The sequence below is a fragment of the Stegodyphus dumicola genome, chromosome 11, assembly GCF_044657685.1.
Source record: "Stegodyphus dumicola isolate Sdum_Otavi_A_Nest chromosome 11, ASM4465768v1".
NCBI classification, from domain to species: Eukaryota; Metazoa; Arthropoda; class Arachnida; order Araneae; family Eresidae; genus Stegodyphus; species Stegodyphus dumicola.
This window is the reverse complement of record NC_140778.1, coordinates 25061134-25087701: the sequence shown is the minus strand read 5'-3', so window position 1 is coordinate 25087701 and position 26568 is coordinate 25061134. Positions and strand designations below refer to the sequence as shown.

The 26568-nt window shown below is 31.7% G+C and overlaps 1 protein-coding gene across 1 annotated transcript; it reads left to right on the top strand.

The window, feature by feature from the left end:
- LOC118199524 (uncharacterized) lies at positions 1-23956 on the top strand. Its single transcript, XM_085826595.1, has 2 exons — positions 1-3556; positions 23361-23956. The coding sequence occupies exon 1, from the start codon at positions 978-980 to the stop codon at positions 2364-2366; it is 1389 nt and encodes a 462-aa protein (XP_085682721.1). The 5' UTR covers positions 1-977; the 3' UTR covers positions 2367-3556; positions 23361-23956.
- Positions 23957-26568: the final 2612 nt, after the last annotated feature.

The window sequence follows — 26568 nt, the reverse complement described above, 5'->3', positions numbered from 1 at the left end:
TAAATAACCAAATTTTACGGTTTGTTTGGCCAAACATCGCCGCAGGTAGTTTATTAACGATAACGACTGTCATCCGAGTGTTTAAAGATTGCTTGATGCTTAAGTGTGATTTATACTTGTAAGAATGGAAAGTATAAAAACGTTTCTAAGCTTTAACAATTGTTACTCAAGTTTCTAACATAATATGTAACTTCTTCAAGCTATAAATCATTAGCTTAGCAACTATAGAAAAAATTCAGGTAGTCGTAACCTATCGTGTGTGACAGATTGTTTAAACGTGTATATGCTCGGGCAAGAAATCGTATTTTTATGGAATATAAGAAATTAATTTTTAGTGAAACATTCCTGGAAATCAAGGTATCCATAAATTAATCTAATATCAAAAAGGTGCTGCGTCTCACGAATAAGTTGTATTGATTCATTTATTAAGATATACGCACGTATTTACGCGAGAAATCAAATGCTACAGTGAACCGTCTTAGAACTACTTTGGGCAAAATTTCTGTTAAAGAGTTCATCGCGAGATGTGCAGCAAGTTATATTATATCAAGAATGTAAGTTATACTTAGCAATTTAGTTTAGAGATTACATGTTCTGGGAAATGTGTAATAAATCATTTTCAAGAGGCAGTGTTTAAAAGAGCACATACAGATCCTTATCGAACACAAACCTCATGTGTGTGAAACTTGTAAGAGTTCATTTAGTTGAAAAGGTAATTTAAACATGCATATGCTAATTCACATAGAACAGTAGCCTGATATGATTGAAGTAGGTAAGAAGACATATAGGTAAATGATTAATTTAGAGTAGCATTTGCTTATTCACACAAGAGAGAAACTATATATGTGTGAAGTGTGCAAGAAATAATTTTGCCAAAAGGGCAATTTAAACAAGCATATGCTTATTAACACGGGAGACAGACTTCATACGTGTGTGAAGTATGGAAAAAGTCATGTTGTGAGAACTTTAATTTAAACATGAACATATTTACTCACACAAGAAAGAAATGTTATGCATGTGAAGTATCTAAGAAGTCTTTACGTCATAAGCATGGTTTAAACAGCCATATGCTTATTCACACTGCAGAAAAACTTTATATGTGTGAAGTTTGTAAGTACTCCTTTAAACACAAGTGTAGTTTAATCGCTCATATGCCTATTCACACAGGAGAGAAACCTCATGTGTGTGAAGTATGTAAGCAGTCATTTAGACAGAAGGGTCATTTAGACAATCATATGATTATTCACACAGGAGAGAAGCCTCATGTGTGCGAAGTATGCAGGAAGTCATTTAGTCGGAAGGGTGGTTTCACGAGTCATATGCTTAATCACACAGGAGAAAAGCCTTCACTTCTGTGTGAAGTATGTAAGAAGTCATTTAATCAGAAGAGTGCTTTAAACAGCCATATGCTTATTCACACAGGAGAGAAACTTCATGTGTGTGAAGTATGTAAGAAGTCATTTAATCAGAAGAATACTTTAAACTGGCATATGCTTATTCACACAGGAGAAAAGCCTTCACATGTGTGTGAAGTATGTAAGAAGTCATTTAGTAAGAAGAGTAATTTAGCCATTCATATTCTTATTCACACAGGAGAGAAACCTTATGTGTGTGAAGTATGTAAGAAGTCATTTAATCAAAAGAATACTTTAAACAGGCATATGCTTATTCACACCGGAGAGAAACCTCATGTGTGTGAAGTATGTAAGAAGTCATATAGTCGAAAGGGTCATCTAGATAGTCATATGCTCATTCACACAGGAGAGAAGCCTCATGTGTGTGAAATATGTAAGAAGTCATTTAATAAGAAGAATACTTTAAACAGACATATGCTTATTCACACAGGAGAGAAACCTCATGTGTGTGTAGTATGTAAGAAGTCTTATAGTCGAAAGGGTCATTTAGATACTCATATGCTTAATCACACAGGAGAGAAACCTCATGTGTGCGATGTATGTAAGAAGTCATATAGTCGAAAGGCTCATTTAGATACTCATATGCTTATTCACACAGGAGAGAAACCTTATGTGTGTGAAGTATGTAAAAAGTCATTTAGACAGAAGCTTTATTTAAATAGACATATTCTTATACACACAGGAGAGAAACCTTATATCTGTGACGTATGTAAGAAGTCATTTAGTCAAAAGGGTCATTTATGTACTCATATGCTTATTCACACAGGAGAGAAGCCTCATGTTTGTCAAGTATGTAAGAAGTCATTTAGTCAAAAGAGTAGTTTACATAATCATATGCTTATTCACACAGGAGAGAAACCTCATGTGTGTGAAGTATGTAAGAAGGCATTTAGTCGGAAGGGTATTTTAACCAGTCATATGCTTATTCACATGAAAAATACTCATGTGTAAAAAGTCCTTGTGAAGAATGCAAGAAGTCATTTAGTCAGAAAGTTAAATTTAGCAATTATATGCATATTCACAATGCAGAGATAACTTGTGTATGAAGTAAGTAAAAATTCATTTTTAGTATAGGATGAGTAAAATATGCATATCCACAGAGAGAAATTTCCCTCTTCATATATCTAACAATTCGTTTTGGGAGTGGAATAATTTGAAGAATTATATATTGACCTACACAAGAAGAGAAACCTTTTGCCTTTTGAGGGGATATTAAATTAGTATCATCCTTTAATTATCAGTGCAGTAATGATTTGTCCAGCAGCAAAGAGACCTCATTTTTTGAGGGTGAGTGAGTTTCGACAGACGTCGGTATTTAGTGGTAGCAGTATCCTTGGAATTTAGAGAGGCATTCAGTAGCACAGTTTTAGATTTAAAGTCATTATAATGTGTGATATAAAATGTATTGCTGACTCTTTGTGCAGTTTGTAAATTACCATTTGATACAAATAAGACTAAACCATTTATTTCTTTCTAAAAACTTTCATTTCTGCAAGATATATCTCAAGTCTGTTTTAAGTAATGTTAACTTGAAGCTACATTTGCCGCTATCCTGTCTTAAAAGATTCTAATAGCTGCTTATACCAATTTTGATTAAAAAGCTCTTATACAGAATTTGACTTGATATGTTTTGCATTTCATCCACCTTTTCCCAAAACACTGGATTGCAATTTTCACAGTTTTGAATAATTGGTATGTGTTCAATGTTACATGTGTGACCTACCAAAATGCATTCTGTTGATCATATGCTTGGTACCACTTTGATATACTTCTGATACTGCGATTCTGAAGCATGGCTAAATATTTCATCCCATATGGGTTTTATTGTGATGAAATATTAAAGACCTGCAGTTAAATTACATAGTTCAATTTCTTTACATCGTTTATAGATATGTAGAGGTATTGTCAGGAAATATCATTCTCAGTATTACAATCCAGATGCAATATCAAATGTGTCAAGTATATAACATTCATAAGGCCAGTGTAGGGTTGTAATATTTTATACTCATAAAGGAAAATGAGGTCTCAAATATATTCAGTCATATCCTCGACATACCAAGTAGAGCAACCTGATGAGAGTGAAGTACCTAAGAAAACATTTGAAGGAATGAGTGACTATGGATATATTGTTTCCAAAGCAGGTGAGAAACTCAAATGAACTAGATATTTATTTAAATTCTTTTCTGTGTGCTTTAGTTTTCAATTTGCAAAAATGTACACTTTATAAACATTAACATCTGCATACAAAAGAAAAACAAAAGGTCTCAGTTTCACTTGCAACTTTCACAGTTTTCAAGCATTGTCAAAAGTTATCCTTATAAGTATCTGAAGCATAAAGAAAATTGTCTCATATCGTTCCCATAATAATATAACTTTGGAACTGAAACTAGTTTGGTGATTTGGTTCTTAGTCACCATTTTAATGGTTTTAATTCAAGGAACACCTTTTTCTAGAATCCTAACAGGTATTAGTAAGAATATATTTATGGGTACCCCTTGGCAGTTTTTGGTGGTACATGGATACAGAGTTTGTGCAATTCTTTGACTGGGGATAAAGCAGAATTGCCCACTGCCTGACACGTGTTTCAGAATCGCCAACTTGGCGCGCTCTCGCGTCTTGTCTCCTGGATTTGCAACCTCTCCAGAAGACACTACGCAAGGCGCGACATTTACAATGGTGAACAGGTAAAATAAATACGAAATAAAAGTTGAAGCAAAATTTTGAAAACCAAAAATCCTTTAAAAACAGCATAATAATTTTTAAAAACAAACATGGTTAAGAAAACATAGTAAGCTTCAAAAACTTAAATTCGTTATCAAACCCTGAAGAATTAAAATACATTCACCTAAAAAAATTGGGGAAAGTGCAGAATTGCCCACTGCTTGACGCATTTTTAAGAATTTCACAAACTCGGTATCCATGTGCATATCGACCTATTTTCACTTAAAAAATATCCCAGAATTTTACAAACTATCATTGTGCACTCCCTTTAATTAATCCATGTACACGCCAACCAATTTTCACTTAAAGAAAGTCCTCAGAGAATTGAGCACAAGCATTGTGCACTCCCTTCACTCTGTCCACGTACACATCGATATATTTTCACTTAAAAAGTCAAAGGAGCATACAATAGTGGCAAACAAAAGATACATAATCTTAGTAATTTACATTTTTTAAACCAAACAATAAAATAACATAAAAAAGGAAAAATGCTTTTAAGCACTACACAAACCAAATAGCCGCTTACCTTCTGTAGAAATTTTTTCGTTTTCAGACTGTGGCACACAAGTTCCTTAACAGCATTTAAAAACTTCCTAAAATTATCTGAACTCGAATCTGTATACAGTCAAAAGTTGTTAATTCGGACACCCATAATCCGGAATGATCTATAATCTAAGCTAGAAACTTTCTACGCATGTGCTGCCGCGTAGAAGCTAAAAACTTTCTACGTATGCGCCGCGTTGACACATGCACGTAAGACCTTTTCTTTTACGACTGCGCATATGAGTGTGCGCAAGCGCAGAATACGTTTTCGCTTGCGCGTTTTATGTATAATGGACGGTATAAGCTAAAATTATCTAATTATCTATTTCAGTTAATGTTGATGATTGCATTGTCCCTTAATTTTCGAATTGGATCCAGCTTATTTTTTGCAGACTGTAAGAGCAATACTATAAAAGTAAACTTGAACTTTCCATTATGTCAAATAGAATTTCCGATTCTGGAGCTCCCAAAGGATCGTACAAAACGAAAGTATATTTCGATGTGCATCAAACAAAAAGTGGAATTGCTGCAAAAAATGGATAAAGACATGAAGAATGTGACAGAGAGGTTAGTAAAAACGAAAAAATTTCGATTGACAAGTTAGTCGGTATTCTCGGCACAGCAATTAATGGGACTTGAACAGCGGAACTTTGTAACTGAACAAGAAATTATGTCTGTTTATAGAATTAAAGAGAAAGTATTATCACATAAAATGAAGCAACTTAAACAACTTACATTGAAAGAAATGTTTAATAAAGTAAACAAATAAATATTAAGCTTTTTTTTTTGTAAATTTTGATACTCTTTAGATCATAATTGTTCTTTATTTCATAAATTACGGTTTCAGATTTTTAATTTTAGAATTTCTGCATGCCATCTTATGAGATTTAAACTGATGATCTATAATCCGGAATCACCGAAGTCCCGATGAGTCCGGATTAATGACTTTTGACTGTATCAGCTTCGCCACATAAATTCACAAAAATATCCTCCATGGTTCTGGACTGTCCGGAAAGTGCCTACTAAGTAAACTTTCATTTACACACCAGTCAATTAATGCTCTTTTCCCCCTTTCATTCTAAATCGTACAGAAACTTCAAATTATACTTGCTACATTCAGTCATTCTACCGTCTGAACGATAAAACAAGCAAAGTACTTCCTAACCAACACACACTACAAAAGCCAATCCCATGATTCAAAATTTCCAGGAATAATGCAACTGATTATGTCATAATAGGGTTTCCATAACATTCAAGTACTCAGGTTACCACAAATGAAACAACTTGGCGATAAATGAAACAACACCTTCGCGATAATACAAAGGGTACCCTTAAGTCAACTCTAACCCAGGGATTTGTGCAGCAAGATTTTCATAGAAATTTGCCAGGTAAAATTATATTTTATGGAAATTATTGAAGTAACATTACTGCACTTAAACCCCTCTCTTTTATTTAATAAACCTTATCTTTTAAAAATTGTAACCATAAGTGCTTTTTTATAATTTATTTACTGTTTTAAGGGTGAAATAGGTAAAAATATTGAATTTATCAAGATATTAAATTAAAAAATTCTGAAATTTTTTAATATAAATATTTCAAATTTTATATATTAAAGGTTCTTGCCCCTTTAATGCTAATTAATGTGTTAAATGGAAGTGTGGGAGGAGTTTTGCAAATACTTTGATAATTAAAAATATAAAATCATGGTTTATGAAATAGTGAAGCATTTATGATCTAAAGAGTATCAAAATTTACAAAAAAAAAAAAAAAAGCTTAATATTTTTCTATTTACTTTGTTAAACATTTATTTCAATGTAAGTTATTTAAGTTGCTTCGTTTTTAGTGTAAATACTTTCTCTTTAATTTGGTACACAGACATAATATCTTCTTCAGTTACAAAGTTCCCTTGATTAAGTCTTGTAATTGTTGTGTCGAGAATTTCTACTAAATTGCCAATCCAAATTTTTTCATTTTCAATAACGTCTCTGTCACTTTCTCCACTATCGGTAGGATTATTTTCTGGATCTAGAACTATACGGCAGATTTTGCCATCCATTAATTTATTGATGATCGGGGCATTGTCATCAAAATGAAAAACTTCTGGGTACTTTTCTGTTTTGCCGGCGCAGGCAATAAAGTCGCCAGTAATGGTACAACTTATGCCAAACTGAATATCTTCACTGGTAACCTTTTATGCCTCATTTTCAAAAGAAGTCGCAGCCATTTCCTATCATATTCATTGTTTCTCTCAATACTGGCATACAATTGCTTAGAATTTTTACCAGATAGTTCTGTTTTATGCCCGAAGGACATTCGTGGTAATTCAGTGGATTAGGATACCAATCACAATGCTCACTTGAAAGCAAAAATATAGAAAAGGCAAAGTCAAGGGTTAAATTCATCAAATCTAATGAGAATGCACTACCGAAATAAAGCACTGAGGGATCTTTGGATTATGGTAACTTGGAGATTTTTTGGCGAAAATTTGGTGATGAACCCGGCTACAGCAACCTGCTAGTTTTTGTTTGGACGCCATTTTGTTTTCAGGAAGTAAAGGTTTTTTTCATCCCCCCCCAACAATCTGCTAGCCGAATTACGCTTATGCTAGAACTTTTATGGAACAAAAGTGCTTAATCATGTCGAAGATTAGGTGCGAAATTGGGACAAAGTGCAGAATCGCCCACTGCTTGCCGCGTTTTTAAGAATTGCACAAAAACGATATCATTCACGTACACGTCGACTTATTTTCACTTAAAAAAACATCCCAGAATTACACACACACTTGACTTTATCCATGTACACTGCTAAAGTCCTAGCTAGTAACCTTTATCCCTTACCAAAATGTCGCAAAACTACCTGTTACCATATTCCAAAGTTTAGCCCAGTGCGGTTTTACGTAATTTCCGAGTAAGCTATTCGTACGAATTGAAATAATTCTTGCATTTAAACTTGTATTCCAAATTAAGATTTAACTTGAAAGTAATGTAGATAATTACTGAGAGAATGATATTTTTGTAGCATAGTTTACGCAAGATGAGATCACTTAGGGTTACGTGAATCAGGATGTTGTACCATGAAAGCATAGTAAATTCTTAAAGTAATAACTTTTTACAAATTTATTTTTACAAAATTACCTAAAAGCTGTCTTTACTTATTTGCTTTATATAAAATTTAAACGATATTAAAATGTTTATGCTCTCAAAATAAAAAATTCTTTGAACCAATATTTGTTAACATTTTATATGTGTATGCTATGTGTTGTCACCAGTAAAGTCTGTTTGGCGAGATTTGCGCCGGCGAAATGGAAAAGTACCCTGTAATTGCTGTGTCGAGAATTCCGAATAACTTGCCAATCCAAATTTTTTCATTTTCAATAACGTCTTTGTCACCTTCTTCACTATCGATAGGATTATTATCTGGATCTAGAACCGTACTACAGATTTTGCCATCCATTAATTTATTGATGATTGGGGCATTGTCATCATAATGAAAAATTTCTGTTATATCATCCTCATTTATTACCGCTTCACCACATTTTTTTACAAAATCCATTAGTGGGAAAATTTCACTTTTGGCTTGCAATATCCCTAAACATTCCTATTCGTGTCTATCATCTTCATTATCTTTACCATGAAATATAATAGCTTGCCTTTAATTATGGCAAGAATTTTTAAAGTATCTGGAGGCGCAGTCTCCTACGATCTTGCAGTGCTCCACACACCAGATTGTGTGCTAAAATATTTAAAAAAATTCTTGAATAGTCTTGCCACTATTCAAGAAATTGGGGATACTTAGATAACCAGCACTTGGCGAGGTTCCTAAAATTGCATTCGCCAACTTGGGCGATAGGTGCCAAACAGTGGGAAGAGTGTTTAGGTTGCTAGCCCATATGTTAACTAAGATAGAGAAAAGGAATACAGTCAAAAGTCGTTAATCCGGACTCGTCGGGACTTCGGCGATTCCAGATTATAGATCATCAGTTTAAATCTGGTAAGATGGCATGCAGAAATTATAAAATTAAAAAATGAAACCGTAATTTATGAAATAAAGAACAATTATGATCTAAAGGGTATCAAAATTTACAAAAAAAAAAAGCTTAATATTTATTTGTTTACTTTATTAAACATTTCTTTCAATGTAAGTTGTTCGTTTTTTATGTGATAATACATTCTCTTTAATTCTATAGACAGACATAATTTCTTGTTCAGTTACAAAGTTCCGCTGTTCAAGTCCTATAATTGCTGTGTCGAGAATACCGACTAATTTGTCAATCGAAACTTTTTCGTTTTCAATAACTGCCGTCACTTTCTTCGCTATCGGAAGTGAATTATAATGACGAGGAATTTGATTTAAATCATATCAAAGATGGAGTACATCGAGATGAAATACTACATTTAATAAGGAATTATAAAATAAAAAGATCTGCTCTGAAGATAAGGATAGTGCTGACAGACCAACTTCCAATTCACTGCGCGGCGCCGCAGCGTTAAAGATAAACAAAGTTTAGATAAACAAACGTTAAAGTTTAGATAAACAAAGGATATGCCTTTATCCATTTTTTGTAGCAATTCCACTTTTTGTTTAATGAACTTCGAAACATACTTTCGCTTTGTAGATCATTTACATATTAATAAATATATATCAGAAATTCTTTTTGACATAATCGAAAGTTCAAGCTTACTTTTTATAAAATTGCTCTAACAATCTGCAAAAAATAATAAGCTGGTTCCAATTCGAAGATTAAGGAACAATGCAATCTGCAACATTAACTGAAATAGATAATTAAATAATTTTAGCTTAGCCTATCCCGTCCGTTATACATTAAACGCGCAGTTGTAAACGTATTTTGTGCACGTGCACAAGCATATTCTCAGCCGCAAAGGCCTTACGTGCATGCGTCAAGGCGACGCATGCGCAGAAAGTTTGAAGCTTTGAGGTCCGGATTATAGATCATTCCGGATTATGGGTGTCCGAATTAACGACTTTTGACTGTATTTTCTTTATATATGATACTTTGCGTTGGGTGTCATGACTTTAAAAACTTTGTGCAGATAAATATGTGTGTTAATGATTACGTGACTTCGTCAATAGACGTTTGAGTTTGCTGTTTAATTATTTCCTAAATAAATTAATTACATTTGTAGTTAGAATAAGGTAATTTTATTTTTATACAAGAAAATTATGAAATACGTTCCTTTTCCGGAATGAAAAATATAAAGAAAAGAATTATGCAATTAATATATAAAATTAATTTCTAAATAAATTAATTTAAAATTATTAATTATGGAAAATAAATTAATTGCAATTCTAATCAGAATAAAATGATTTTATTTTTATAGAATAAAATTTGCTGTTTTTCTAACTTATTGCTTATATTTCCAAACAATTCCTAAGTAGAATGAAAAATTTTTAATTATTTACTTAATATTTAAATATATGGGAGTCCGGACATAACAAACAGGAGTTAATTTATAAATAAATTAGCCGCTATGCAGCAAGCATTCCTCTGACTTTTAAACGTACCAGAAAAATGCCTAAAAGACACACCCGGGACCGATGGCCGTGTAAGTTCTTCCAACTTTTTTCTCTTTGTTAAGATTCCAGCCATCCCTTGCATACAACGCTGATGTATCTCCAGAAAAATATATACATCTTGTATTTTTAGCAAACTGATTGCATGAGATGTGCATTAAAAATTTGTTAAAGCATAATTTATATCCCCCTTCTTAACCACCACCATAACTACATTAAAAAATTATATAAAAATTCTACAATAAAATTAAAATTTTTTAAACTGTTTCTTACTAGATAGTTTGAATGATTCTTTTTCTGAAATATTGAAATGTTATTATATTTTTGGAATCTTCTGAGAAAATGTGTCAGCAGTCACATTGCAGCCATTTAACTTGCATTTAACTAAGCAGTATCCCTTAATACCAATATTAATTATCCAAATAAATAAATTAACCAACTTCCCTGTGCAAAATCTTATAAACTCAAATGGTATAAAAGAGGTTAAGAACTTTGTTTCCTAAAAAAATCACTCAAAATTTTTCAATATCTTAAAAACAGTGAAATGAGCAATAATTAACATAAAAGAATACAAAAAACAAAAAATTCTGAGAAGTAAAGTATAATTAATGATATTTTATCTTATATTTTCAATGATTAACATAAAAGAATACAAAAAACAAAAAATTCTGAAAAGCAAAGTATAATTAATGATATTTTATCTTATATTTTCAAGAGAAAAAAAATTACAATGAAATAAGATATATCCCGATTGATCTTTAGATTATGGTAACTTGGCGATTTTTTGGCGAAAATTTGGCAACCAACTCTGCTACAGCAACCCTCTATTTTTTTTTTTACCCCGCCGCCATTTTGTCTTCACGAAGTAAAGACATGTTTCTTTTCTTTTTATTTACTCAACACTTTTTCCAACAATCTACTAGCCGAATTACACTTATGCTAGAAATTTTATGTAACAAAACTGCTTAATCATGACAAATATTAACTGCAAAATTGGGAAAAAGTGCAGAATCGCAAACTCCTTGCGCATTTTTCAGAATAGCACATACACATAAACCATTTACACGTTGACTTATTTTTACTTAAAAAAACATCCCAGAATTGCACAAAAATGGCATTGCGCACACTCTTCACTATATCCATGTACACTGCTTTTGGTAAATTCCTAGTATACGGTGCAGCCTTGGCGCAACTTTGAAAATTATCGCCAACACCAAAAATGATCCAAAGAACATCTATATATGTATACTATACACTATATACTATGTGTGTATATACATAGCATATATACTATATACATAGTATATACTATGTTTAACTATATATTTTATACTATGTTTAACTATATATTTTCTTTGAATGACTCGTTAACTACTCATCGCAATGTCCGGTTTTTACTGCTCATCATAAATTAGCCAAATCCTGTGTGCACCGGATACTAGGATTAAACCTTGCTTTTTTCTCATAAATTAGAAAAATTTCACAAAAATGCATGAAAATTTTGTGAATCTTTAAATTTGGTAAAAAGGACATATATGAAATTACCTTATCGCGAAAAAGTATATACCCTTTCCAAGGATGGACATTTGCACGTATAAAATAAATAAAATATCCAAAAACTTTTACCTCTAAATTATCTATTATAAACGTCACCAACGAATTTATAACAAAACATTAAAAATGATTACAAATACTTAGTGTCAAATACTTAAATTCTTTCCATGAAAATTTACTTCTACTCAAACGTATTCCAAAATACTACAAACATATAACTCTCAAAATCACGATCATTAAATTAAAATATAATTAAATTAAAAAACACTACTTAAAATATAAATAAGCACATACATTAAATTAATAAAAATTAGCTTACAATCCTAATTACTTTAAACTAAATCAGTGCTAATAACAGTTTTCCAATAATACCATATTAATTTATATACTCCTTACATTTAGAACAATGCATAAAAATAATATCCTCAAATAATTAAAAATACTAACTTACCTAATCTTCTACAGAATCTTGAGTGCATGGCGGATCACAAAATGTCCATTTTCACCAGGTTTCTTGCACCGCCATTCAAACTATCTGTAATATCCTTCCTTTCACACAATCTCATTTCATTTCCACATATTGGACATTCAATCTTATCCGCAATTAAGCAATTCTTTTCAGTTACACATAAACGTAATAAAAATTTCGGATTTACTTTATATACGGCCATGGGATCCAACCATTAAACAACACTGTTCCTCAAAACATAGAATGAGACTACTCCCATAAAGTATAGCAGATATTTTTACAATATACCCCCTTTTCCGATTAAAGAACAGTGATTCGTCCATTAATGTCACATGACATATCTCATGATCTCTCATTTCCCTCACACAAAATAATGCGTAATCGGAACTGAAAACTTCTCACATTATTCCCAAAGTCCTAGGTAGTAACCTTTATCACCTCCAAAATGTCACCAAACTACCTGTTACCATATTCCAAAGATCAGCCTATATCCCTTAATACAAATATTAATTATCATAATAAAAAAATTAACCAACTTTCCATTGAAGAAAAAAAATCATGCAAAACTTTTCAATATCTTACATACAGTGAAATAAGAAAAAAAAAAAAAAAAAAGTATTACAGCAGTCCTAGAAATTAATAGCCACACCTTGTATATCGCATTTTCGTGATCATTACTGCATTTATATAAAGTTTATGTTTTCAAACATATATATAAACGTTACTATAGATAATTGTTCAAATTAATGGTAAAAATTACAAAAGAAACGTATAAAAGTTAATAATGCTGAGTTATATATATATCATAGTATAAAATACTAAGATGAAAAAAGGTACATATACAGTCAAAAGTCGTTAATTCGGACACCCATAATTCGGAATGATCTATAATCCAGACCTCAAAGCTAAAAACTTTCTGCGCATGCGCCGCGTTGACACATGCGCGTAGGCGTTTACGCGTGCGCGTAAGACTTTTTACGACTGCGCATATGAGTGTGCGCAAGCGCAGAATACGTTTTCGCTTGCGTGTTTTATGTATAATGGACGGTATAAGCTAAAATTATCTAATTATCTATTTCAGTTAATGTTGATGATTGCGTTGTTCCTTAATTTTCGAATTGGATCCGGCTTATTATTTTTTGCAGACTGTAAGAGCAATACTATAAAAGTAAACTTGAACTTTCCATTATGTCAAATAGAATTTCCGATTCTGGAGCTCCCAAAGGATCGTACAAAACAAAAGTATGTTTCGATGTGCATCAAACAAAAAGTGGAATTGCTGCAAAAAATGGATAAAGACATGAAGAATGTGACAGAGAGGTTAGTGAAAACGAAAAAATTTCGATTGACAAGTTAGTCGGTATTCTCGGCACAGCAATTAATGGGACTTGAACAGCGGAACTTTGTAACTGAACAAGAAATTATGTCTGCTTATAGAATTTTCCAATCTGGATTGAATAAGTCTTACCAACCCAACTGAAGAATGATTCGATTTCGGAAATTTAACGCAGTCTGTTCAAAATTAGAATGAGAAATACTGCAGATTGGTAAATCCCTTTATTAATCAATATGAGTATGGAAGGGATATCTATTGCATATAGAGTATATATATGCAATATGCAATAATGCATATATACTGTCCAACCACGTATTCCAGATGTATGTATTATTGCATATATATATACTGTAGAGACATTATGTATTTTGGAAGCAGAAGAGATGAAAAATTAGTAACCCTTTTTCCGGGAATTGAACCACGGACCTCTGGAATACGTGCCCAGCGTGCAGACCACCACACCAAGAAGGCGGGAGAAATACCTTATATACTCCCCCTTTTAAAGGGCGACTGTTGTTTTTAGGGGACCCAGTCGCCAAATCCTTTATGAGGAGAATCATCATCCAACACCCTTTTAGTTTAGGCACCAATGTACAGTTAGGTATTTATTTTGGAAGCAGAAAATTAGCAACGCCTGTGCCGGGAAAGGAACCGCTGACCTCTCAATTGCGCGTAGAGCATTCTGACCACCACACCACGAAGGCATACCAAGAAGGCGGGAGAAATACCTTATAATACATATAGAACAAATTAACTATATTTATATATATTTTATGCTCATTAAAAGTAACTATTTCTAGTGAAAATACAATAACTCTTACAGTAATATTTAATTACAACTTTGTATATTTAGCAGCGTGAAACAAATGATTAACAATTTTGAAATGGAAAGCATTAAAAATATGCCTTTTGAAAAATGGCAAATAATATTAAGTATAAAGAAAACTGTTAATGTTCAATAATCGGGGTGACCGCCAAACTGGGCGAGAGTTTTTTTATTTGGCACAATTTTGATTTCATGTGGTTTCCGGCTGTATGATTTCTTGTAGCAAATCTAAAGCTTTATTTCTGTAATTGTTTGAGTGTGAATTTAGTGTAGTAAGAAGATTTTTTTTAAATTTAATTTTGAAGTACTGTGTTTGTTTTTTAAAATTTTTATTGTTTAATAGTATTATATATATATATTAATCTTCTTCTTCTAATTTTTCATACTTTAGCCAGTAGTTAGTTAAGTTTTGATATACCAATTGAAATCAAGTTCATTAAACTTTTAATATTTTCTTTCATTAAATTTAAGTTTTAATTAACTTCCTAAAGTAATTTTTGAGAAATTTCTGGAATTTTTCAGAGGTTTTTTAAGGACTTCTTTTCAAAAAATTTTGGGAAATTTTACTTTAAAACTTTAATATTAAAACATTTCAGTGTTCTTAATTACTTTAATTTTTTTGCAATTTTCACACAAAAAAATTTTTCACTTAACTTTTTTTTTTTTTTTTTACAATTTTTACACACTTTTTCAACAGAACACACATTTTACATTACAAACAGTTTACATTTTATTCACAATACCACTTCACTTTATTTTCCTTCAAGCAAACTTACATCTCTTGATTGGCTCAGTTCTTAACTCCCTAAAAATTGATAATTACTACCTTTAGGATTTTTAATTTTTAATTTAATTTAATTTAATTTTTAATATTAATGTTTACAAAAAATTTTTTTTACTATAACAAAGATAGCAGCTTGACACTTAACTTTACCTACATAAGCGCCATCTATATAATTTGAAGAACACACTTAGGTCTCTTTTACAACACTTTTGCAGACCCCAACACTCATATAGTAAGTTAGAATTAAAACTTACTATTTACTTGCTTTAAGTATTTTTTAAAATTTTTTATGTAGTATCTAAGTATTTTCTAAATATGAAATTATATTTTTAAATATATATTTGTTTTTTAAAAATTTTGAATTAGTTCTTTTTGTTTCTTATATATATATATGTTTAATATTATATTTATATAAATATTTGCAGAAGGTTAAGCTGTTGTTGGTGGGGGAATGTTGGATTTCAGATGACATGAAGTTATGAATGTTTTCATTTAATGTTTAGTTAAATTTTTTTTTTTTTTTTTGCATGTGGCAATCGAAAGATGTGGAATATTTAAAGTTTTGAAAGAAAATTGTTTAGTGTATTGAATTCCTTGACGTTCTTTTATCATTTAATCAATTTCATTTACTATTCTGTTTGCACATAATAATCGCCATTCGTGACTGTACACAAAAAGTTGTTATTCTGTTTACATTTAAATCTCGCTTCGCAGTGCTCTGATCTGATAAGTATATATATTTATATACTCAATAATTATTTACAAGAATTGTTCATTCTACTATTTTATGATGAATTACATAGGTAGGACTGTGTTTCTACTTGCGATGTTGTTGACTTAGTTTTACTCATCTTTATTTTATCATCTCATTTTACTATTCTGCTTACATAAAATAACGGTGTTTCATTACTGCAAAACTTTAAAGTAACTATTCTGTTTATGTTTAAAAATTACATCTTAGTGCTTTCATTGTCGCGAAAAAAATTTGCCAAACTTTGAAGGCCAAAATAGTTTAGCGCCAACTAACCCTGCTTATGGAATATTAGCCAATAAAACATCTGCTCAAAAATTTATGGCATAAACTTTTCAATCTTATTTATAATTTAATTTTTCTTGCTCTTAAAGAAGCAAAATCATCAATAATTTTTTCAAAATGTATTTGATTGCTTAACTCATGTTCTATAGAGAGAAGGGCCATGTTAGAAAGTTTTACCTGACCTAGTGAAGATCTCATATAGTTCTTTATTGTTTTAAGTTTGCTAAAGCTTTTTTCACCACTAGCTACAGTAACTGGCAACGTTAAAAAAATTCTTAACGCTGCTTCCAAATTCAGATGGGACTTAACTAAATTATAATCGTAAATTCTAAGCTTGTAGCTGCTTTTGTGTCCGGAATTATTGAAATAGCATGGTTTTTAAAAGTAGGTATTTCTGGCTGAATTTCTTCAGCGTTCATATCATTCGGATATTTTAGTGCTAAATTATAAGCTGCTACCTTGAAATTGCTTAAATCTAATGACATTAAATTGTTCACCGGTTAGAAACTGAAAATCGGAAGAGATTTCATTTAAATTTTCATAGAGCCATTTCAGTTGTGAAATGAAAACGTCAAACACTTCTTCAATTTCTATAAAAATATATTTTTCTGAAAAACTGCAATTTATATCAATTGACTATCCACAATTTAATTTATTAACTTTTCATTTTCGTTTCTCAAATTCTGATGGCATATTCATCTCTAAAGCTGAAGTTTTTTTTTCTCTCATTTGCTTCAATAAAAGACATAGTCCCTCTATTAGGCGTGCTGCTTTATAGACAGTTATAATTTTTGACAGCAAGGCTTTATTTACCTTTTTGGATTTTTTGCAATATTAAATTTCACGCAGATAACAAACTTAAAAATTTTAAATTGATTTGTTTCAAAATGCTGTTATGCCCATTGTAAAGATTTGTGATTTAATGCCATATCTTTCAATAATCTATGTATTTCTGTTATTTGTAGATCTAATTCCTTAACAGCATTTGCTCTGGATGATCATCGTGTATCTGTATGCCTTTTTAATGTTTTTAAAACGGGCATTCTATCTACTCATTGAAGATACAAAAAAATTATAAACCCTCTGTACAGTGCCAAAACATATTAACATACTTGAATTTGTTGAAGCGGTTGATTTGTTGCAAAAATAAAAAAGAATAAAAATCTGAAAGGTTTCCAATTTTAAATTACATCCAAAAGGGCTTTTTTTAACATCTTGTGTGTTACCTTTATTTATTAAATATCATGTTCTTCGCACTTAAACTGTAAAATTCTTTTCAAAAGCAATATCGCAAAATAATTTTAAATTGAGCACATCGTAGAATTTCCGATACATAGTCTCACAGGCTGGAAAAGAAATGTTCCTTTATCTGTTTATCAAGATAAAAATGTTTTTTTCTGTACAACGTTGCCATTACTCGCTTTGAAATCCTCGAGTTTGTTAATAAAAAATTCATTAAAGTTTTACAAATTATGAAATGGAAAATAAAACAAATTCCAAATTTCAATTTTTGAATTTCCAGATGTCCATATTTGCAGTAGGGTTACGTCATTCAAAATTGGATGGCTCTAGGTACCGTTATTTTATCACAACGCGAGAAACATACATACATTTATGCAGATCCTTCATTATTTAATTTCTTCAAATATACTACAGGATGATAGTATTTGGTCGCAACAGTTTGAAAAGTGAAATGGGTATTCTGAGTTATTCAACACAAAATCGTAAAAGGAGAACTGTAGTCCCTTGGGAGAAAAAGCCCCTTTGGACTAAAAATGAAAAGAAAAAAATGTGCAATAAGTAATGGTACGAAGCGTATTCGAAAACTAAGTACCGTTTTGAAAAAAAGAATAATAAAACAATTTTTTCGAATCCAATTTTATTTTTACATGAAAATACATGTCTTAAACTATTTTTCAACATAGTTTCCACCAATGATCAAACGCTTCTCATAGCGGGTGACCAGTTTTTGTATACCATCATCAAAGAAACTTCCCGCCAGTTTCGATAACCACGACTCCACAGCATTTTTTGTGTCATCGTCAGATCCAAAGCGCTTGCCACCAAGCTTGTGCTTCATGTGCAGGAACAAGCGATAGTCGGACGGTGCCAAGTCTGGGCTGTACGGTGGGTGATCAAACTGCTCCCAATGAAACTGTTTGAATTAACGATTGAGTGACACCAGCAGTATGGGGCCGAGTTGTTTCGAAAGGCACGCCTTAGTTTTGTTAAAGTCTCACAATATCGTGCCGCATTAATGGTTTCACCTCTGGGAAGAAATTCAGTAAGCAAAACGCCTTTACTATCCCAGAAGACAGTGCACATGATTTTTTGTGATGACATTGTCACTTTGAACTTTTGTTTTTTCGGAGAATGAGTATGATCAAACACTTGTCATAGCGGATGACCAGTTTTTGTATACCATCATCAAAGAAACTTCCCGCCAGTTTCGATAACCACAACTCCACAGCATTTTTCGTGTCATCGTCAGATCCAAAGCGCTTGCCACCAAGCTCACACTTCATGTGCAGGAACAAGTGATAGTCGGCGGCAAGTCCGGGCTGTACGGCGGGTGATCGAACTGCTCCCAATGAAACTGTCGAATTAACGATTGAGTGACACCAGCAGTATGGGGCCGAGTTGTTTTGAAAGGCACGCCTTAGTTTTGTTAAAGTCTCACAATATCGTGCCGCATTAATGGTTTCACTTCTGGGAAGAAATTCAGTAAGCAAAACGCCTTTCCTATCTCAGAAGACAGTGCACATGATTTTTTGTGATGACATTGTCACTTTGAACTTTTGTTTTTTCGGAGAATGAGTGTGTCTCCACTCCATCGATTGTAGTTTCGATTCTGGTGTGAAATGGCACACCCAAGTTTCATCACCTGTCATAATTAGGTTTAAAAAGTTTACTCCCTCATCACTGTACTGTGTGAGAAATGTCAGGGCACTACCAAGTCGCTTTGTTTTGTGAACATCAGTGAGCATTTTTGGAACCCATCGGGAACACAGTTTGCGATAATTCAAGCGGTCAGACACAGTTTCGAACAAAACAGTATGGAAATTTGTGGAAATGCCTCTCAAAGAGTTGTCATTGTGAAGCGTCTGTTCTCATGAATTGCTTCATCAACTTTCCTTACCAAATCATCGGTGACAACAGAAGGCCGACCACTCCGAGCTTCGGCATGGACATTTGTTCGACCTGCATTAAACATTCTTACCCACTTTTTCACCATTCCATCACATATCGCGTATTCACCGTAAACTTCTGTCACTTGACGATAAATTTCGGCTGTTTTAACATTCCTCGTGTTCAAAAGTTTAATCACGGCACGAATCTCACAGTCAGCGAGAGAACTAATTGTCTTAAACAATTTGAATGTGCACAGCAAACTGAAAACACAACATAGAGCAACTAAAATGGCGACAATTGAAAGTCAGTGAACAAGAAAGACTAGTGCGCATGCGCGGGACGCCTACCACAGCGCTGCGACGGCGCTAGAATGAAACTGTACTTAGTTTTTGAATACGCTATGTACATTTCATTTTCAATCACCCTTGTTTATTCTTCGGATGCTATTACAGAAGGCGTTTATGAAACTGTAAAACTCAGCAGTTATGTTACGTCTATGTTCACTCAGTGGACTTTGGCAAGTTTGTTATGGCTAAGTAAAAAGCTCAAGTCAAACTTAAAGCTACTCTCAGTAACAAATTTTAATGTTAAAAAATATTATATATGCTACTGTGAAATATCATGTCTTTTGTGAATAAATTAATACTATTAGTTTTTTTCTTCTTTTTTAGCTGGATTGTTTATAATACAAAATTCTTTTAATATTCACTGTTGTATTCCGAAGTTAAATAATTTTCTGAATTTTTGATTGAATAGCTAATTTGGCACCCCTTCTATTTGTTCACCTGAGGCAAATGCCTCAACCTCATTGTGGCCCTGCCAGTTGGAGCCTTTTCTAAAGAGGTTGGCAAGATATTTCCCAGTACATATTGCCAGAAATGCCCAGTTTTATCCGCATTGTAAATCTGGTTTGAAGATAACTTTTCATTATGACTTTAATGAATTCATCTGCAAATAGTTCGACAGCTTCACCTAAAATTGTTAATTCCCTCATGTTATTTTTTAATTTGGTTAACCAACCTGTCGAGTATGTGTTATGTTCTTACTGCAACTGCATCCTTCATAATTAAATTATTTGCAGAATTTTCAATAAACTTAGTGAAAAAGAGGAAATATACATGAGTAATATGGCAAACGTATTTACCTAAGCAAAGCTTATTTAAAATATTTTCATTTGATTGACACTGGGAAAATGAAAACAATATACAGTCAAAAGTCGTTAATTCGGACACCCATAATCCGGAATGATCTATAATCCGGACCTCAAAGCTAAAAACTTTCTGCGCATGTGCCGCGTTGGCACATGTGCACAGGCGTTTTACGCGTGCGCATAAGGCCTTGACTACTGCGCATATGCGTGTGCACAAGTGCAGAATACGTTTTAACCTGCACGTTTAATGTATAACGGACAGTGTAAGCTAAAATTATCTAATTATCTATTTCACTTAATGTTAATGATTGCGTTGTTCCTTAATCTTCGAATTGGATCTGGCTTATTATTTTTTGCAGACTGTAAGAGCAATTCTATAAAAGTAAACTTGAACTTTCCATTATGTCAAATAGAATTTCCGATTCTGAAGCTCCCAAAGGATCGTACAAAACGAAAGTATGTTTCGATGTTCATGAAACAAAAAGTGGAATTGCTGCAAAAAATGGATAAATACATGAAGAATGTGACAGAGAAACGAAAGAATTTCGATTGACAAAACGAAAGAATTTCGATGAATTTCGATTCGAAACGAAAGAATTTCGATTGACAAGTTAGTCGGTATTCTCGGCACAACAATTAACGGGACTTGAACAGCGGAACTTTGTAACTGAACAAGAAATTATGTCTGCTTATAGAATTAAAGAGAAAGTATTATCACATAAAACGAAGCAACTTACATTGAAAGAAATGTTTAATAAAGTAAACAAATAAATATTAAGCTTTTTTTTTTTTTTTTTGTAAATTTTGATACCCTTTAGATCATAATTGTTCTTTATTTCATAAATTACGGTTTCATATATTTAATTTTAGAATTTCTGCATGCCATCTTACGAGGTTTAAACTGATGATCTATAATCCGGAAAAATCGATAATCCGGAATCGCCGAAGTCCCGACAAGTCCGGATTAACAACTTTTGACTGTACCACTAATAATTCTTTTCAAGTACAGGAAAATAGTGTTTGTGGAATGTTGTTTTCACATAACAAAAAAAAAAAAAAAAAAAAAAAAAAAAAAAAAAAAAAAAAAAAAAATTAAATTCTGGAACCCTGTATAAACACTTGATAGAAATTTTCATTTTTGCAGAACTCTGTGTTTGCTTAGTTCTGTTACGAATTTAAGACAAAAACTAACTAAACTTATAGATTTGATGTAGCTAAGAGAATGTGTACATTAGATGTGAATATGCTAACATTTGCGGTACTTTCTGATTCCACACAATTGATGTCCACTAGTGTTACCCCAACTGAAGTTGCAAAAGACAGCAGCCATTTTTCACAGTTAGCAGCACAATAAGCATTACCAAAACAACTACCAGTTAACGAAATTAAAAATGCAAGAAACATCCCTAATAATTGAACATGCTTTCCTTTCGTGCTCTTTCACTATGTATACACAATGGCCTGTTTAAAAAAAACAACAGAAATTTGCCCTGCATTCTACTGCACACAACAGCAGAAATTTTGCATTGCGCAGAAATTAGCATAACAGACACTGGTGTATAGTGATATGTTTTCTTGTTAAAAAAACCAGACCATTATGCACATTTCATAATGCATGCACTGCTGATTTCCCATATTCACAGTGATCTGTTTTTTACTGGAGAAATCGCAGGACCTGAATAGAGTATAAATTCGATTGTTTACATACTACAACTTAATAGAATGTGAATTTTTACATTCTGTAATGTCAGGCAAAGTGCCATATTTCTGAAGAATGCAACTTTTTTCATTTCATCAGCTTCCAAACTTTACAGTCCCTTTTACTGTTCTTTAGAAGAAAAAAATGTGCCAGTGTTTATGAGTAGTGCATATGAATTAGGTAAGCGATGCTGAATTGCCTGAAAACTGTTTCTTTTTTATTTGTTTAATTTCTTTTATACATCATTCTAGATTTCTCTGGGTGGATGACTATGTCATATTATTCATGTATTTTTCCTCTTTTTCACTAATTTTTTTGAAAATTCTGCAAGTAATTTAATTATGAAGGATGCAGTTGAAGTAAGAACAAATGAAACGTATACCTGGATAATTCATGTTATATTATCTAATAAAATATCTTCATTTTTACTAATCTGAATCCGGACTCTTGCCTACTCTCGTGGTTGTCCACTACTGTCCCTAGATCTCAAATCATGTAATACTCCTGGTATTGCTGTCTGTGATACCTGCTTCAGCTTGTAGATTATTTCCATCATCATCATCATTGTCGTCGTCATTGCTGTTCAGTCTGCTTTCCCACATGCAGTTGTCTTCAGAACCGTAAGGACCATAAGATATCCCCATTTTCTTGAAGCCCTTCTCTATTATTGCTTCATGAATTACAGCCCATTTACAAGCAAATCGATTAATAAAAAGAAATCAACGACTACGTACAGAAACTAATTTTGAAATTCAATGGTACTTGCTTTCTGAACACTTTAAAGAAATTGAAATTTACGTGGATGCTTAAAAAATTTTCATAAACTTGTTCTTATGAGAAATATTTGGAAAATATGAGTAAATATGGTAATATAATTAACGGAGACACAACTGACAACATTAATATATAAACCTGTTTGAAACCTTGCTTTTATTTTTGTTTACCTTGTACGTAAATATATTAAGTTTATTATAATTTAAATTGTAATAAACTTAGTGTAGGCTATAATGGTGAACTGGGCATTATAATTTATCAATACATAATACTGTAAAAAGTTATTAGTTTGTTAATTGGAATTTTTATATAGCAAAAGAACAAATAATTTTATTGTTCTTTTGTTTTGATAAAATAATTCATTAGAATGATTTTTTTTTTCCTTTCAGCATTCATTTGAAAGTGATACTTGAAGTACCCCAAAGTTTTAAACACTTGTTTGCATCGGCAAAATTCTGAGCCTGAAACTGAACTGAACAGGTAAACTGATACTCAGCCTGAGCTGGAGCATGTATACTTGATGACTCTATTAATGTAATGTGAACATCTGCTTTTGAATGTTTATTTGGCCGAACTGATATAAACATGGAAAATGTAAAACATTGTGATATGAATATTTGATCAGCCAAAGATGTGCAAGTTATCAGGAGGTATTTTGTTGACATTGCAAGCTGAGCAATATGGCTCAGAATTCATCGTAGGATTTTATATGTTTAAAAATTGTACATGTATGCCATTTTATATCATAAAAAGTCACAGTTCCTCAAATTAAAAACAATATTCTTTTGCTTGTTATTTGTAATTTGCTGCAAATATCAAAAGAAATTTTGTGTAAATTTAGCCTTTCTTTAACACTGATGGTTGTATGTCAAAATATCAGTTCACTGTGTCATAATTAATGCTATGTAATATATATATATTTATATAAGTATATGCAGAATGTGATTTATACAATATATTTAATAAAAGCAATACAAAAATGTGATATATGGATTGAGATATTCAATATAATTTCATTTTGAATTTAAATACTTATATAAATAAGAAATATTTTTACATTTAATTACATAGATTTCTGGCAATATTTAAAATGATATTCATTTGGTTTTTATTACATATTCTTATTCGGCTTGTCTTTCTTTTGCTTATTCTAATTGTTTTTAATTTAATTAGAAATCCATAGTTTAATTTCCTCCCCAGTTCGTCTGTGATTTCACTAAATATGAACTCCATTTTTCACACTTTGCAGGGAAACTTAATACATTTAATTATAATTATTCAGTGCCAAACTCTAATGCATTGTGATAGCTAGGAGTTGGAAATTTTAAAAAATGACCGAAAATATTTATACTTATTTTGGGCAATTCTTTGTCTTTCTTGACTTTGTCTTGAATTTTGTCTTAATATCAGGTGTATTTAACCATTCAACCACCTAATGAATGGGAAAGGACTTTGTGTCTAAGAAAAGGAAAAAAAAAAAAAAAAAAAAAAAATGTTAATTTATTAATTTTTTCAGTATTATACTACTTTTTTCAAAGTTCTCTGCATTTGATTGCAGTACTTTAAAGTCCTTTTTTATGTGTGTTTAAAATTAATTTTGGCACTTTTCCCGTTTTGCAGGTGCAAACGATAAAGTCGCCAGTAATGGTACAACTGATGCCAAAAGGAATATCTTTGCTGGTAACCTTTTAAGCTTCAATTTTAAAAGAAGTTGCAGCCTTTTGTTATCAGATTCATTGTTTCTTTGAATACTGGCACACAATTACGTAGAATGTTTACAAGATAGTTAAATTTTATGCCCTAAGACCATTTGTGGTAATTAAGTCAATTAGAATGCAATTACACCCTCACTCGAAGGCGAAAATATAGAAAAAGCAAAATCAAGGGTTAAATTCATCAATTCTAACGAGACTGCACTAGCGACGTAAATTACTGCAGTTTTACATAATTTCTGAGTAAGCTATTCATACGAATTGGAATAATTCTCGCATTTAAACTTGTATTCCAAATTGAGATTTAACTTGAAATTAATGTAGATAATTACTGAGGGAATTATATTTTTGTAGCGTAGTTTACACGAGATGAGGTCACTTGGGGTCACGTGATACGAACCGGCGAATCAGGATGTTGTACGATGAAAGCATAGTAAATTCTTAAATTAATGTCTTTTTTCAAATTTATTGTCTTTATTCATTGGCTTTTTACAAAATTTTAAACAATATTAAAATGTTTATGCCTTCAAAATAAAAATTCTTAGAACTACCGTTGGCACCAGTATGCTGTCATCAACAAGGTCTGCTTGGCAAGATTTGTGCCGGCGAAATGGAAAAGTACCTTAATTTTTCACAATTTTCACAGTAACTCCATTTTTAACAATTTCCAGTGAAACTTAATACATTTTAACTATAATTATTCAGTGTCACGGGATTCCAGTGCCAAACTTTAATTTACTGTGATAGCTAGAAGTTCCAAATATTAAAAAATGATTAAAAATATTTATTCTTATTTGGATAATTTCTTGAATTTAATTTTGTCATAATATTAGGTGTATTTAACCATTCGATCACCTAATGAATGGGAAACGACTTTGTATTCAAGAAAAGCTTTAAAGTACGTTTTCCGTGTATTAAAAATGATTTTTCTTCCCTGATTAAGGGGATGCTAGATGCAGTTACTTACACAAGAAAAAATTAGATGGGTTAATATGTATTGTTTAGAGTACTTGAGTACTTATTCATTCATGTCACTGCAAATAAAAGTGATGAATTATTAATTAATAATTTTCTCTTTTTTTTATTTGCTTTTTTCGGGAGTGTTGCTTATTTTAAAAAGAGAGCAGAATTTGCCAGTGTAAAATGGCTAAAGAAACATCAGCAGAATTGTCCATCATTATGTAAACTTTTACATATTTGAATTCATGTGGAATGGGTTGTAATAAAAGTTTCAAAGTTTTTTGGCAACAAAATAAGCAGCTTTGTGCATCTTTTGTAATCTGAAATTAATGTGGTAAACTCTGATTTATGTTTTTTATTTTGTAATTTTTTTATTCAATTTTGCATTTAATTAAATATTTTTCTTTATAATTATTTTGTGCGAAAATATAGAGCAATTATTGTTCATAATGAAAATAATTAAAAGCAACAGTTGAATGATGCTAAATGACTTCCAATTGGAAAGATGTATGCGATTCGCTGTATCATTGACATCTAAATGAGGAATATGGTGTTGCTGCAAAACAGCAATGCCATATTCCTCATTAGAGTATCTTTAGACTTTTTTCTTCTTATAATTACAGTCAAAAGTTGTTAATCCAGACTCGTCGGGACTTCGGCAATTCCGGATTATAGATCATCAGTTTAAATCTGGTAAAATGGCATGCAGAAATAATAAAATTAAAAATATGAAACCGTAATTTACGAAATAAAGAACAATTATGATCTAAAGGGTATCAAAATTTACAAAAAAAAAAGCTTAATATTTATTTGTTTACTTTATTAAACATTTCTTTCAATGTAAGTTGTTTAAGTTGCTTCGTTTTTTAGGTGATAATATATTCTCTTTAATTCTATAAACAGACATAATTTCTTGTTCAGTTAC

What these genes read in the sequence shown, in the direction of transcription:
- LOC118199524 (XM_085826595.1), top strand. Translation starts at nt 978, where the DNA reads ATGAACATATTTACTCACACAAGAAAGAAATGTTATGCATGTGAAGTA.